The sequence below is a fragment of the Triturus cristatus genome, chromosome 6, assembly GCF_964204655.1.
Source record: "Triturus cristatus chromosome 6, aTriCri1.1, whole genome shotgun sequence".
Classification (NCBI taxonomy): domain Eukaryota; kingdom Metazoa; phylum Chordata; class Amphibia; order Caudata; family Salamandridae; genus Triturus; species Triturus cristatus.
This window is the reverse complement of record NC_140589.1, coordinates 220,466,952-220,483,587: the sequence shown is the minus strand read 5'-3', so window position 1 is coordinate 220,483,587 and position 16,636 is coordinate 220,466,952. Positions and strand designations below refer to the sequence as shown.

The 16,636-nt window shown below is 46.9% G+C and overlaps 1 protein-coding gene across 1 annotated transcript in view; it reads left to right on the top strand.

Moving 5' to 3' along the window:
* Positions 1 to 16,636, top strand: part of LOC146816676 (adhesion G protein-coupled receptor F5-like) — a 956,016-nt gene that overhangs the window by 202,774 nt on the left and 736,606 nt on the right. Inside the window, exons 2-3 of the mRNA XM_085610571.1 lie at positions 7,031 to 7,160; positions 10,288 to 10,413. Of these exons, the coding sequence (XP_085466697.1) occupies positions 10,309 to 10,413 (105 nt within the window). The 5' untranslated portion in view covers positions 7,031 to 7,160; positions 10,288 to 10,308. The remainder of the gene's footprint in view (positions 1 to 7,030; positions 7,161 to 10,287; positions 10,414 to 16,636) is intronic.

Here is a 16,636-nt window from a genome sequence, read left to right as displayed (position 1 = left end):
CAAGCCTTCAGCATGTAGTATAGTGGCATCATCTGGCACATGGCCCAGGTATCATCTCTCAGCGTGTCAATCGTCAATGTGTCCAGGTCCCCCTCTCCGGCATCACATGCGCACAGCACCTCATCATCAGCTCGTATGCCATTGACAGCCAGGTGCGCCTCACCCTCACCAAAGATGCAGCCATTGCCAGTTCCAACATTCAAGAAGGCATGAGATCCATTGATGAATGGCTGAACATCAGCCACCTGAGGCTGGACTTGTACAGGACTGAGGTAATCATCTGAGGATTGTCCCCTTACAGCTGGGTCAACTGCTTGTGTCCCAGCCACAAGAGCCCTGAACATGTACCCAGTGCCCACGCACACAAGATGGTGTGCATCATGGATTCGTCACTCACATTTGCCATGCTAATCACCAGCATCTGTACCTCAGGGTGCAACACCCTCTGCATGATGCACATGATCCACAGATAGATCCACTCCAAGGAAAGACAGACCATCCCCCAGGCCCACGACACCAGCCATGTCAACTACTGCCCCGCCCTCTACGGAGCAAGTACATCCTAACTCCCGGGAAACTGGTCCACATCCAGGCTGCATGTGCACACCTCAGCTTCAACATCCCGCGCCCCAGCCACATCAACGTCCACCAGAGATAGCTGCAATGGATCACTGTGTGCTGCAGGATGACCTTCAGACTCCTCACCCACACTCAGGAGGCAGGCCACAAACCCAGACCCCAAACCAACCTTGGCCGTCTGTCATCCGAAACCCCGTTGTGCCAACTCCGTGCATCCAACCTTGCCCTGGCAACCATTCTTCACATCCACTGTACTCCAGCATGCAGGACATAGTTCTCGCACCTGGCAAGACATACCTGCTACTCCCTCCCCGGCAACATCCACATGAGCCATGACCTCTACGCCTTCAGGATACTCTTCCCAATTGGTCTGTCCGCACAGTAATGCATGCCCCCCCTCAGCAGCTTGAGGCCATCACGGGTGAGTATTGTGCTCCATGTCTGTATTGTATGATACATTGTGACCCATGTGTGTCCTGTCCCAGACTCAGATTCCAGGGTATGGATGGCTGGAGTTAGTTCAACACTCAGGCATAGTTTGACATTTCCCCACACGTAGGTTGTGTACTCATGCAAAATGAATGCAACATGTAATTGTAGGAATTAAGATTTATTCTCGGTGGGGGGCCTGTTTAGTGTGGACAAATAGGTGCTATACAGTGTGTATGGAATCCAAAGTTCCTAGGGGGAGATGGGATCCTTGTCATTTGGAGTCATCAGAGTCCAGACCACAGTGTTGGTCATCATTGGTCAGACTGTGACCAGCAAGTCCATGTGGCAGAGAATGTCATTGGATGAGGTACTGCTATTGCACATGAGGGCCAGGTGCCAGGCCAGGTGACCTGGGAGATGTGGATGGTCCGCTGCCTCTCACGGTCTTTTCCGTGGACGACCCACCTTCCTTGCGGGACCCTCAGATGCAGGCCTTGACGATGCTTGGGACGCTCCATCGGACGAATTCTCCTCCTCCTCCCTCCCTGTGGCTGGTGCTGGTCTTCGCCTGGTGGCACAGGGAGGGTTGCCCATGTTGTTGGCGATCCGACGGAGTGAACGGCTTATGTCCGTTTGCACTGCCAGGAGCTCAGCCAGTCTTGCCTCCATCCGTCCTTGGTGTTGTTGTTGACTGGCGTGTTGCATGGCCTGCTGGTTCTTAATCTCGTTGAGGGTTCCCACTACCTGGCTGATGCCCCTGGTGTCATGCCGGTATGTGTCCAAGATGTGGCGTATGTGTGTCATACCGGTTCCCTCAGCTGGCTGGTCAGGTTCGCGCCTCCGCCTGCCTCCACTCCCACCACCCCTGCCCACATGAGCCTGGGCTGCCGTTGTGGGCACATCGGGTCTACGGGACCCCTAAGGGATGGCATTTGCAGGGTTGTCTGCCTCCTCCTGGGTGGCCGGAGAACCTTATCCCTCCAGGTCAGACTGGCTCAGATGTTCTGTGCGGGCAGGGCTCCTGGGTGTCTCCTGGGATGTGGCAAGAATGGGGGTGATGGTTGGCACAGATGTACCTGACGCTGGTGCTGCAGGGGCTTGGGCACCAGAGGGTCCAGGTTGGTTGGGGTCATCCACAGAGTGCTGAGAGTCGCCGCTGCCGGTGGGATCATCTTCCTGCCGAGCCTGGGCGTGTGATTGTTCCCCCCCAGTGTTGGGGGGAGATCCATGATGTTGCCCTGTGTGTGAGAGAGAGACAATGTTAATGCTGTTTCATGCGACATCCATGTTTCATACATGTTCTGGTTGCCACAGTTCCTCCAGGTAGTTGTATGTGCCTAGCATTCACATCAATGTTCAGTTGTGGATGGGTATGTTGCAGGGGACTGATTGAAATGTTATCCAGGGTCTTTGACATGTCGCATTAGGCCTTGGATGCTTCTTTGGCTGTGGCTTGATCTTGTTGTGTCACATGTCCATTGTGAGAGTGTGTGACTCCATTGGCTGCCCCGGGGGTGTGTGCTTGTGTAAGGGGTGAGTGATCATCCCTCAGCCTGACGCTGTTCAACATTCACATGGCCCCCCTCAGACAAGTGGCCCGCCACCACAACCTCAAAAACATCTCCTACGCCGACGACACCCAGCTCATCCTCTCCCTCACCAAGGACCCTCACACCACCAAGACAAACATCCACGAGGGTCTGAGTGCCATCGCCGACTGGATGCGGAGCGGCCATCTGAAACAGAACTCGGACAAGACGGAGGTCCTCATCCTCGGACCCACACCCTCAGCCTGGGACGACTCCTGGTGGCCGATCGCTCTGGGGACATCACCGACACCCACCAAACACGCACGCAACCTAGGATTGATCCTCGAATCCTCCCTCTCCATGTCCAAGCAGGTCAACGGCATCTCCTCCTCCTGCTACGACACCCTACGCACGCTCCGCCGGATCTACTGGTGGATCCCGACTTAAACAAGTAGAACAGTGACACAGGCCCTCGTCAGCAGCTGACTGGACTACGCCACTGCACTCTACGCAGGACTCCCATCCACACACCAACGGCGGCTACAATGCTTTGGAAACGCCTCGGTACAACTGATCGTCAACGCCCCCCACCACAGCCACATCACCCCCCTCCTGAGAGACCTGCACTGGCTCCACATCGACAAGAGGATCACCTGTAAGCTCCTCAGCCACGCACACAAGGCACTCCACACCACCGGACAAGCCTACCTGCACATCAGACTCAGCTTCTACACCCCCACCCGCCAGCTCCGCTCCGGCATCCTCGCCCTCGCAGCTGTCCCCCACATCCAATGTACGCCCGCCTGCAGCAGATCCTTCTCCTACCTCGCCGCCAAGACCTGGAGGACCCTCCCAACCCACCTACGACTGACCCAAGACCTACTTGCCTTCAGGAGACTCCTCAAGACCTGGCTCTTCGAGCAGTGGTGGAACCCCCCCCCACCCAGTGCCTTGAGACCCTCACAGGTAAGTAGCACGCCTTACAAGTACCCTGATCGATTGTTGATTGATTGAAGGTGCCTGCTGGTGGGTGTGGTGTGATTTGGCAGTGGGTCTCCCAGGTGATGTATCTGTCCCACCATGGCGCATGCTGCCATGTCAGTGAGTGTGAGTTCCTGTCCTAGATTTCTGAGCTTGTGTTTGTGTTAGAGTTTGCAGTTGTCACAGGAGGGCCTTGTGCTGCCTACAGCAGGGCCAAGTGTCAGCTACCTTGTCAGTACTTTGCCAGTCCCTGTGCATTGCGCATGGTGCATGGGTATGTACCTGGGCCAGATGGGCTGAGGGCAATGGTGTCTGTTTATGAGTTGTACAATATGTTTAGTGATCCCCACCCTCCCAGCATCCCGGACATCCTGTCTTGGGTTTGTGGTTTGTGTAGGCTGGGACATGGCATGGCCTTGCTTTGTGAATGGGGCATACTCATGTTAGTGGCATGAGCGTTGTTTAGAGTGTGGTTGTGTCAGGTGAGGGCTTGGGGGTAGGTGAGTGCATTTGTTGTAGTTGGGGTGTGGATGCCATTCCCCCCATGTTACGTGAGTTGTTTGTGTACTCACCAGGCTCTCGAACTCCTTCGACTCCGTGTACTCCCACCGGCGGAAGCAGGGCCATCACCTTCTCCTCCCAGGGATGATAATGTACCGGTCTGCGGGGCAGCCCACCTCCTGTGATGTTACTCTGGGCGTATTCCTCGTTCATTTTGCGCTTGACTGCCCTGTGCAGATCGTACCACCTGGCTTGACATTCATTCCTTGTCCTTCTGAAGGGCGCAACAGCATTCACCCGATTGACGATCCTCTGTTACAGGCTAGTTTTTTGGGACATGCTGGTCTGTCTGACCAATGTTCCAAAGAGCTGTGGCTCGACTCTGATGACTTCGTTGACAAGGATGTCCAGCTCCTCCCTTGTGAACTTTGGATTCTTGTCTGTGGGCATGGTGTGGGGTGTGGGTGTGGATGGTTGTGTGTGTGTGGGTGTGAATGTGTAGGTGTGTGTGTATGTGTAGAGGGGGTCTGTGTGAAGGAGGTTGTGTGAAGGTGTGTAAGTTAAGATGTATGGGTGCAGTTGTTTGTGTGTGATGTCTGTCAGCAGTGGGTCTGTTACAAAGGCTCATGGTTTGTGATTGTGGGCCCTTTTTATTGGTCCATTTGTGGGTGTGGCTGGGTTTGAACTTTTGGTGGGTGTGTTTATAAGAGGTGGTTGTGAGTTTGGGCCTCTGTTTGACTGTTTGGATGTGCCAGGTCAGTCTTTTAGTTGTTTTTTGTCCTGTAGCTGTGTTTTGTGGTGTTGTGCGAGTCGAATTGACCCTCCTTGTGCTGTTTTACAGTGTCCTGGTTCAGTACAAGTCGTTTTCGCGTATGTAAGGTGTGTCCATAGATATGTTGTTGTACAGTGATCACATATGCAATGGTGTTGTACGATTCGTACATACGTGATTCTGGGGTACGGTGTTGGGGTACGGTGCGTCCAAGTACTGGGCTGGGGTGGGGGTACGGGGCGTACATACGTGGATGCTGGGGTGGGGGGTACGGCGCTTACATACACGTGTGCTGGGGTATGGCGCGTACATGCGCGGGTGCTGGGGTGGGGGGTACGGCGCATACATACGTGTGTGCTGGGGTACGGCGCGTATATACGCGTGTGCTGGGGTACGGCATGTACATACACGGGTGCTGGGGTGTGGGGGTATGGCATGTACATACGCGGGTGCTGGGGTATGGAGCGTACATACGCGGGTGCTGGGGTGGGGGGTACGGGGTTACATACGCGGGTGCTGGGGTGGGGGTACGGCGCTTACATACGCATGTGCTGGGGTACGGCACGTACATGCGCGGGTGCTGGGGTGGGGGGGTACGGCGGGTACATTAGCAGGTGCTGGGGTACAGCGCGTACATACGCGGGTGCTGGGGTGGGGGGTACGGCACGTACATACGCGGGTGCTGGGGTATGGCACGTACATACGCGGGTGCTGGGGTGGGGGGTACGGCGCGGACATGGGCGGGTGGGGTGGGGGGGCCGTACGACTCGTAACCCGGGCCCAAGTGTACCCGGGGTAGGGGTCGTACAAAGTTCACTCCGTACAGGACGTTTTCCATACGCTTGTGTATTCGGGACGCCAGTATGGATCGGACTTGTGCGCTCGGACTTCAGTTTTACGACTCGTACGTAAATCTGTCCGGGGACGTCTCATATACTTTTCCCGATGCAATTCGTATGTATTTTTACGGTACGAATCGTACTTCGCCGTTTGTACGGGACTTGAACGACTCGTACGTAAAAAAATACGGATACGAGTCGTACGGGGAAATTATTTTACCTGATCGGAATCGGCACCTAAATGTATTTATTATATTTATTAATATGTACATTACATCTAATAAATGTTTTGAAAATTAATTTTATTTAATTTATTTAACATAATTTTTTATATAAATAAAAAAATTATATTTTGTACATCGATATTTTTTAGATATTCTTTTTTTTATATTTTTAAATTTTACATTGTAACGATAGGATGTCGATATTTTTGACATCGATATTTATGCGTCAATATTTGTGTATGGGGATATTTTTGTACTCAATATTATGTTAGTGATCCCTATCAGGCATATTTGACCTTCTGTTACCCATGACTAAGGGTGCGGAGATAGTCTGCACTTGCGCAGCAAGGGCCCGATTCACAGAACTAACTTAAGACAAAATCCTAAACTTACTACTTTTGATATTCACAGAAGTTAGGATTTTGTCTTAAGTTTGTCTTAAGACAAACTTAAGACAGACTTAAGACAGTCTTAAGACAGACTTAAGACAGTCTTAAGACAGACTTAAGACAAACTTAAGACAGACTTAAGACAGACTTAAGACAGACTTAAGTTAGGATTTTGTCTTAAGTTTGTCTTAAGTCTGTCTTAAGTCTGTCTTAAGTCTGTCTTAAGTTTGTCTTAAGTCTTTCTTAAGACTGTCTTAAGTCTGTCTTAAGGTTGTCTTAAGACAAACTTAAGACAAAATCCTTACTTCTGTGAATACCAAAAGTAGTAAGTTTAGGATTTTGTCTTAAGTTAGTTCTGTGAATCGGCCCCCAAGATTGGATTGGACAACTAAAGGTGGGATTGAGTGTAGTTTCTTAATTTTGTTGCCCTGCTTTTGGGGGCCCTGGCATCCTCTGTGTTTGAGTTTTTTCCTCCCCTTCATTTACAACAATGGTTGTTCAATTACTGCAATACGTTAGAGTTACACATTGAGTCCTTTTGTAAGCATGCAAAAACACAAACGGTTGAGCATATTTTTAGATCTACCTAAAAGGCAGCTTAAATTGAGAATCAGCCTTGTGTAATCCAAAAATTTCAGAAATACAAAAGTGCATAACTACATACATATAGCAAGGCTTTGAGTCATCCATCAGTTCAACTGTAATTCGCATTTTGCTTCTGCACATCACATGGTACAGCATGGATCAGGCATTGAATCTTGCACTTTATTTATTTATTTATTAGGAGTTTTATATAGCGCTGTCCAGACCCGAGGTTATCGGAGCGCTTTACAGCAGATTCAAGCAGGAATCACGCAAAAAGGCATAGGCATGCATATTGGTTCATAAAGCCCGGCGTGCTGAGCAACATTGAGGTAAGGAATTCCCGAGATAACCTCTATGAGTGCACAATGTCTTGGGCTGAACCTCATTCGGGGAGGAGGAACAAGGAAGGGATCGGAGAGGGGGGAAGAGGAAGGTCTTGGTGAAACATTGTCAGGGGGTTGCAGTGTGTAGGCTTGTGCGTTTCGGTGGCGTTTCTTGGTTTGGGAAGGCAAGGTTGAGGAAGAGGTCCTTTAGGAGTCTTTTGAATTTTACAAAGGAGGGGCTAGTATGATATCAACTGGGATGGAGTTGCAGATTTTGGGTGCGTTTCCAGCAAATTATTGTTTAGCGTTTTTTTGTTTACGTGTTTTCATAGGGATGACTAGTAGGTTGCTGAGGTTTCTTGTCTGCCCGGCTTTCTTGAGTTTGGAGGTCAGGTATTCAAGTTTCTCAGTGTGCAAGGCTTTGTGCGTGAAGCAGGCAGTTCTAAAGCTGGCACGCATTTCGACTGGGAGCCATTTTAGTTATCTGAGTGCGGGTGATATGTGATCGAATTTCTTAACTCCTGTGACCATTCTGTGAGCAGCAATGAGAGTTGTTTTGAGGGGGGCTAGGTTGGATTTTGCTGTAACGGTGAGGACAGCATTCCCGTAGTCGAGTCTAGATAGCACAAGTGATTGGGTAGCTTGCTTGAGGTCCTTGGGTGGAATGAAGGGTTTTATTTTGTTGAGTAGCTTTAGATCGAGGAAGGCACTCTTTGCGGAGATCTTAATGTATTTGGCCATGGTCAATTTTGGCTCTCGGGTGATTACAAGTGATTTTACAGAGTTAGCCAGCGTGAGATTACCATTGAGAGCATCGATTGCTTTTAGTCATTCTACGATTTGAGGGTTTTCTTCTTTGTTGGAGATGAGGAGGATTTCAGTTTTGTCTTGGTAGAGTTTGAGGTGGTTTGTTGATAGCCAATGTTGGACTTCTCTGAGAGAGTTGTGAGTCTCTGAATGTCGTCAATGGAGTAGGTTTCCAGGTAGATCTGGGTGTCATCTGCATATAGGTGGAAGGGGATGTTTGCTTTTTTGAGTAGAGTGGTGAGGGTTCCATGTATATGTTGAACAGTTGAAGGGAGAACACTGAGCCTTGGTGGACACCTCTGCTGAGGGGTGTAGGTCCGATGTAAACGTTTTAATTTTTATCCTTTGGGAGCGGTTGTGTAGGAAGGAGGAGAGACAGTGTAGGACCACCTCATCAGCACCTACTCTATCCTGGAGAGCCTTGATGAGTAGCTTGTGATTGACCATGTCAAAGGCTGCCGAAAGGTCCAATAGGATGAGTAGGCAGCATTGGTCAGTATCTAGAGACTTGTGGATGTCATCCACGATGTTAAGGATCGCGGTCTCGGTGCTACAGCCTTTTCTAAGGCCCGATTGGTGGGGATCTAGCAGGTTGATGTTGTCCATGTGCTGAGTCAGTTGTAGGAGAAAGCATTTTTTGAGGATTTTGGATAGTAGAGGGAGATTGGAAACGGGTCTGAAGTTGTTCAGATCGTTGGTGTCATGGCCTGGCATTTTCAGTAGTGGCGTGTCCGGTATGATGCCAGTTTTCAAGGAGCTGTTTATAATCTCGCACCAGAATGAGGCAAGGGAGAGTTTCAGCTTTTTGGTCAATTGAGTGGGTATAGGATCAAGGACGTGAGATGTGGGTTTGGTGGAGATCAGTTTAAGAACCTCAGATTTAGGTATGGGGTTGAAGGATTTCCAGGCTTTCATGGGGGGCTTGCATGTGCTTGTTTTGATCTCTGAGGTTGGGCTTTTGCGGGAGAGATTGAGGTGGATGTCTAGTGATAGCTCAATTTTGGTGATTTTGTCGTCGAAAAAGTTGGCAAAGTTGTCACACAGGTCTTTGGAGGCCCGTTCTAGGGTTGCAGAGAGCTTGGAGGTTTGTTGCCTGAAGATGTAAAGAGTTCTTTGGTCTGTTTTTCGCGTTATCCAGAGCGGTGCAGGAAAAGGTGGATTTTTCGTTGTTGATGTGTATTTTGTATTTCCTTTGGGCTGCTTTGAGTTGTTTGTGAAGGCTTGTAGAAGAGTTGTTCCTCCATAGTCGTTCTGTGGCTCTAAGTTGTCTCCTTTCAGCGTTGATGTCCATGTTGAACCAGGATCTGGATGGAATGTTCCTGGTTTTTTTAAATTTCAGGGGGGCTAGTTGGTCTAGGATGGACTTCATAGTTGTGTTGTATTGCGATGTGAGTTCCCTTGTGGAGAGGCCATCTGGGGAGATAGGCAGGAGTAAGCTTACGCTTTCTTCTAGGTCGACCATGTTGATCTGTGTTAGATTTCTCGTCCATTTGGGGGGGTCTGGGATAGAAGGTTGGTGTGCGATCAGTTGAGTATTGTGGAATAGTATTAAGTGATGGTCGGACCAGTCAACAGGCAGGATACGGTTTATTATGATTGTGTCGCGTGGGGCGATGGTGGCATATAGTATTATTCCTTTGTTATGGGTCTCATCTCAGCAGTGTTGGGTAAGGTTGTTGCTGTGTAATAGCTCATTCAGATATTGGATTAGTGAGTTGTTTTTATCATTCCAGTGTAGGTTGAGATCGCCAAGAATTAGGTTACTGGTGTTTCGGAGTGAGCAGTGGGCAAACAGGTCGGAAAGGTGTTCAGTGAATGTGGTGGTGTTGCCTGGGGGATGGTATAGAAGGTGCACTGTGAGGGATGCCATTTTTCTTGATCATGTGCACATCCACCTAAAAAAGAAGCGCATATCAATGCTGGGGCCAGTGAGTCGATATCTTATTTTTGCCAGTGATCTTTTGTTTCCATTATGTTTTTATTCTTTTGCAATCCTTATGTGTCTTCAAGTTACAAAATTTCAAAGTAAAAAGTACATTTTCTTGCTGCAACGAGAATCCTATTTTTCAGTGATGTACACCAGAACTTGAAAGGGTTTCTATGCCTGTTCTAAGTAGATTTACTTACTAAGAAGCCTATTAGATGATATTGAATGATTACATTTTTTAAATTGAAAGGCTTTAAGGATAAGATTTCTTTCATGTGTGGTTTGATACTTTATGTCCATTCACTTAATGAGATTAATTACTCATGTACATACATTTGTTGATGTTGTTTTAGATACAAAGTACATGTTGTGTAACAAGTTTGTTTCCCTTTCGTGCAGTGATACAAAAGAAGAAGAAAAATGAAATCATGTTGGATAGTCATGCTCTGCCCTTTATGTCTTGTGTTCAATGCATCCTTTGCAAATGCACCAGAATGGAGTGCAAATGCACTGTCTTCTGCAGACGTAAGTCATGTGAATTGTCTTTTTATGTTCTTAGAGTATTCATATACTTATCAACTGTTCTTGATTACAAGCATGGTAGCACACAGACAAACAATATGCGAATCAATGTGTGAATGTGGTTTTGTATAGTGCAAACCTAGCTGGACGGCAGCGGAGCACTGGAGCACCAGATGGAGTTAGAGGCAGTGGTACAATCAACAAATGATTATAGGCATAGTAGAGTTCAGAGAGTGAATGCAAAGGGTTATTATCTCTATACTCTCACTGATGACATTCCTCAATGCTGAATTCCACCACATGTATTATCTATTGTAGCTTTAAAACAGTGTCATCATAGTTGGGGATCTCTGCAAGACTTGGCATCACTATTGTCTCATTCTCACAGTGGCTGTGCTGAAACTGTTTTCATTGGTGTCCTTAGCCATTTTGCTGCCTTTCTTGGCACCATATATTTGGTGAGGTAGAGTGCTGTCTGACAGATGCATCCTCCTGAGGTCTGAGCCGGGAGAGATGCGGTATTTGGGAACTGCCGAATTTGCCGATTTTGCACATTTGCTCTATCCTTTTTTTTAAATTGTTTTTAGGGGGCTGCTTAAATACTTGTGTTACTTGTGGGGAACGTTTTTAGACTTACATTTGCTGCTAGGTGTTTGGGTCCCTGCACATGCTCTCTGATACACCCGGTCGCCATCTTAGGAAGGTGGGTAGCGGGCTAGTTGTTAAGGAAATTGACACTACAAAAAGGGAGACTGACGCGAGCGCGCTCTACTACATTCTCCTGAGGTCCGAGCGGGAGAGACGCGGTATTTGGGAACTGCCGAATTTGCCGATTTTGCACATTTGCTCTATCCTTTTTTCAAATTGTTTTTAGGGGGCTGCTTTAATACTTGTATTACTTGTGGGGAACATTTTTAGACTTACTTTTGCTGCTAGGTGTTTGCGCCCCTGCACATGCGCTCTGATACACCCGGTCGTCATCTTAGCAATGTGGGTACCGGACTAGTTGTTAAGGAAATTGACACTACAAAAAGGCAAGCCCGTCCGCATCCAGATCGTGTCCAGCGCCAGCCATGCTGCCTGTAGCTCCCCCCAGGTTAGAATTGTTTGGACTAGAGAACAGTTATTCACGTTTTCAAAGTCAGATTATATAGGGCCTACGTGTTTTAAACCTGGTTTAGAGGAGGATGAGGAATGTGACCACAATGAGTTTTATTGTAGGTCTTGGACTTTTAATGTGGATGTGGTTTTTTGGAAAGGGGGGGAAGATATCTATAATCCAGCGGATACATTACTCTTAGGATCCTTGTGTAGACCCAGTCCCAGGCTGCCTATTAGGGCATGCCTAATTAACTGTAGGTCTCTTCCTAAACATGCATCTGATATTTGGCTCTCGTTAAAGACCTATGATTGGGATGTCGTGTTTATTATGGAAATCTGGCTGAGAGAGAGCTCGAATCCAGATATCTCCCTGGCCATCCCTATAGGCTATAGAATAGCTAAGGTCGATAGGACAGGTAATAGACTTGGTGGCAGCCTGGCCGTAATTATGAGGGAAGGTTGGGAAATTTCATATAAGAAAATTGAAGACATTGGACCAATAGAGGCCATGTCTTTTTGCATTAAATTCTCCACGACCTCCTCGATGGCAGGGCTCTTAGTCTATAGACCTCCAAATGCTGTGTCCGCCTACTGGCAGAAACTGTATGATTGTAATGCCAATCTTTCCTTGAGGCATACTAATTTCACCGTCCTTGGTGACTTTAATGTCCACATGGATAATGTGAACTGCCCTTTAGAGGTTCAATTAGGTGATACCCTTAAAGGGCTAAACCTGATTCAAAAGGTATTACTTCCCACTCATGCAGCTGGCCATACTTTAGATCTACTTTTTACTAATGATCCCACCATTCAGGTAGAGGATCCCTCATCGGTGACCTGGTTGTACCATTGGTTGGTCCCATTCAGGCTTACTTGGAAGGTTTGTGACAACTTTACGAGGCCTATTACAGAGGATAGGAGAAACTGGAGGAAGATCACACCTGAATCAATGGGCGGTGAGCTACACTATACCTCCCCTGAACTCACTGGTGATCCTAACCTCAATGCTTCTCTCTTTAATGAATGGGTCAACTCGGCCCTTGATAAAATAGCTCCCATTAAGACTCTTAAATTGTCCTGGAACAAACCCTCGGCTCCCTGGTTTACCATGGAGCTTCGTACGGAGATAAGCCTTTACGAGAGGCTGGAGCGTGTCTGGAGAAAAAACTATGAACTTTCAGCCAAATGTGAATATAAGGTAGCACGTAGGAAATGTCATAGTTTGGTGCGTAAGGTCATTAGGGACTACGTTGCAAAACAGATTAAGGACTCGGACAATTCCCCAAAAGAGATCTTTAAGATAGTCCAAGGCTTTATAAAACCACAAGCCTTGAAGAGCACTATTCCCCATCTTTGGCTCTCTGTGAAGAATTAGCTACTTTCTTCCAGAATAAAATGTTAACTATTTATTCCTCTTTTCCTGTATCAGGATCATCTGATATAGCAAGCAACTCATTTTACATCAGATAAATGGTCGGCTTTTTGCCCGTTTGAGATGGAGGTGTCACTGGGGGAACTAATGAAAATAAAATCAGGCTCCCCACTGGACCCCTGTCCAGCCAGATTTCTTAAGCTATTAGCCCCTTGGCTTAACGGCATTTTGAATCCTCACTGGAGACCGGGGTTTTTCCAACTAGCTGGAAAAAGGCCTATGTTCAGCCTATGCTCAAGAAAGAGGATGCTGATCCAGCAGAGCTAAAACATTTTAGACATATTTCTCTTCTCCCGGCCTGGCCAACATTTTAGAAAATGAATTCCAGAGACAACTCTCAGACTTCCTAGAATCTAATAACCATCTTCATGATTCTCAGTCCGGATTTAGGTCAGGTTACAGTACGGAGACAGCCTTACTTGAGGTGGCCGAATCGATCCGGGAAACCTTAGACCAGGGAAGCTGTGCAATGTTGGTGCTGCTGGACTTGTCCGCAGCCTTTGACACGGTTTCCCACAGGATCCTTCTGAATAGACTCCACTATTTAGGAGTAACAGGAACTGTTTTAGCATGGTTTTGCTCATTTCTTGAGGGTCGTTCGCAACAAGTGTTTCTTCATACCCATGTCTCCAGCTCTTTCCCCATGTTATGTCGTGTTCCTCAGGGCTCTGCTTTAAGCCCCACTCTTTTTAATGTTTACCTGACTCCCCTTGCGGCAATTGCTGAAAAATGTGGGGTGAAGGTTGTCTCGTATGCAGATGATACACAACTGGTGTTCTCTTTTAAAGAACACAACAAAACCACCTTCATCAATTTTAGACAGTGTCTCTTAAATATCTCATCATGGATGACGAACAGCTGCCTAAAATTGCACACTGATAAGACGGAGATCTTATTTTTTAACCAGCCGACTCCACTCTGCTCTGCGCTGTGGTGGCCAACCGAGTTAAACCCGCCTCCTCTACCAGTTTCCCCTGCCAGGAATCTGGGTTTCAAGTTTGACGTCCAACTCACTGGCAAGGCACAAATTGCTCATGTCTCCTCTCGGTGCTTTTGGAAACTTAAGGCTTTGCGCAGATTTCTCCACTTCCTGCCAATGGATTGCAGGAAGTCAATAGTGCATGCTCCAATCACTTCACAACTTGACCATGCCAATAGCCTTTATATTGGTCTTCCTGAGTACTTGATGAGGAGACTGCAGCTTATACAAAATGTGTTAGCTAGGCTGATCAGGAATGTGCCCCTGCAACATCACATTTCTCCCCATTTACGCAGCCTACATTGGCTCCCAGTCAGGAGAAGAGTGCAGTTTAAAGCTCTGGTACTCGCACATAGAGCAATCAGAGGGACCGGACCTCAATATCTGAAGCGGAGACTTCAGAAATATAACCAAACTAGGGCACTTAGATCTAATAGTCGGAATTTTTTGGTCATTCCTCGTTTTGTGAAGGCAATGACCGGTGGCCGTGCTTTTTCTGTAAAAGCTGCTACCCCGTGGAATACTATGCACCAATCATCTGAGAAAAATAGATGCGGAAATCCTGTTCAGGAGAGCATTGAAGACATGGCTTTTCGGCCTACCCTAGAGACAATGGTCTATTCTGGTTTCTTCTCCCCTTAGGTAGGATGCTAACGCCGGGACACTTCCGTTGGAGGTAGCCGTGCGCTCTACAAGCCTCAATAATAATAATAATATTAATAATGCAAGGTTTTGTGAAGATAACACACCTTGGTGGTTGATAGGGAATGAGGTTCTGTCAATGAGGGCGAGGTACAGTCAGTGCATATCAGACTCAGGTTGAGTGGTCATGTATCATTTTGCACTTGTAACTTGGAATTCGTTCTCTATCGAAGTTTACTATTAGAAAGAGATTGATGCATTGCAGCTGATGCAAAATAAAGCAAGATTTTGTGAAGGATGCAAAGTTTGTACAACCCATTGTTAGTGAAGTTATTTACTTGCGGGACAACAGAATGGTCTACATCATGTTCTGTTCATTGGCTGAAGATATTTTGGGGGAGAGTTGGTGCTATTGAATAGGTCAAATGAATGTAAGCAAGGTGCAGCCCATTCCAACTGAAAGCCAAAGGAACCCCAATTCTAAACATTGACACAAAACTAGTTGTGATTCATGCTATTCTAAAACTGTAATACTAGTTTCTGATTTGCCACATATATCCAGGCTCCATAGGTACTGTAGTTTGTACCTGGGTATCATTGTTTCTATATGGTAATCTAGGTTATATTTGTTGAGAAAGTGATAGTGCCAGTTTGTATAGGAATGCAAAGGAGACTTTAGTGGAAATAGTTTTACCTAGTGAGATTTGTTGGATAGGGAAATCATTGGACTCTACTCCCAAGCAGGGTACATGTACAACAGGAGACAAATATGGTCACAGACAACTGGCTTGGTAGTTCCAACTTTCATTTTCACATTGACAAGTACATATTAACCCTAGGTGCATGAGAGGACCCAGTCTCACAAGCAGACTTCATGTTGATGAATGGAAGAATATATAGCATCGCACTGCTATTCGCCTCTGATTCTCAAAAGACATGCCTATTGTACCCTATTTAACCAATCATTTGAACTGGGAATTCTCTAAAATGGATGTTCCTCTCATTTTCCTGTAGCGGACACCACTTGCAGTGATGTAAGCTTGGACCTGCTTCTTTCAAACGTGAATGGTGGTGAATAGGGTTCTTTAGATAGATTGCGAATCTACAATGGCTATCATATTGCGCAAAACGTATCAGCACAGCCCCCAGCGCCTTGAGACCCTTACGGGTGAATAGTTTGTGCTTTACAAATACTGGGATCTAAGACTCTTAACTTCAACACACTTAACTGTGTATACATTTAAAAATTTTAATGGAAGCTTTTGTAAATTACATAGAAAAGACATGAAACACAAGCTGCCAACATTCATGAAAGAGTAAACAAATGATAAGGAATAATTTTGGTAGAGTACTCAAAAGACCTGGATGAAATATTGAAGGCAAAAACTCCAAACTAACAGCAATACAAGAAATTGAAATAGCAAGTTAGCAAAGAGAAAGTTTGGTGAGGAAACTACATTTAAGAGTCGTAGCCCAGTGAACAACAAGAGAGTAGCTCGCTAAAGTGTTCCCTGGCTCTTTTGTGAATTCCTTAATTTACATATGTAAAGAACACTCCGACTCTTGAAGTTGTAGTAAGAAAGGTTCTTTAATTAATTCACCAACACAGGCTCTGGCAGGACGGAGCGCAAGTAAACGGCTACTCCTGTGAGTTCTCAGCTGTCAACTGTCAGGTGACAGTTAACAGCTCTGTGACAATACAGGTGATACGGTGTCCTCGCAGGGACACATGGGAGCACTAACAAATACAGTGTCCGCGCAGGGACACAACTAGTAAGATACAACACATCCTCCCCCTTTGGACGAGAAGAATGTAGTAGAGGAGGGGGAGTGAAAGAGCACAGGGTGTAGGAGGAAAGGTAGGAGAGGGGAGAGGTGGACAAAGGAAAGGACAGGATAAGCTGAAGAATAAAAAGGATAGCCCAAAGGTGCCCTGGGAGGGCTGGTGAGACCACCAGGATGAGCTACTCACAAATATAATCTGAAAGCTTAACAGGTGGCAACAACCTTCTACCCTCCCTGCTTGTGCTGATTAAAGGAGGGGTGTCCTGTGAAGGCGTTGATGGCAACTG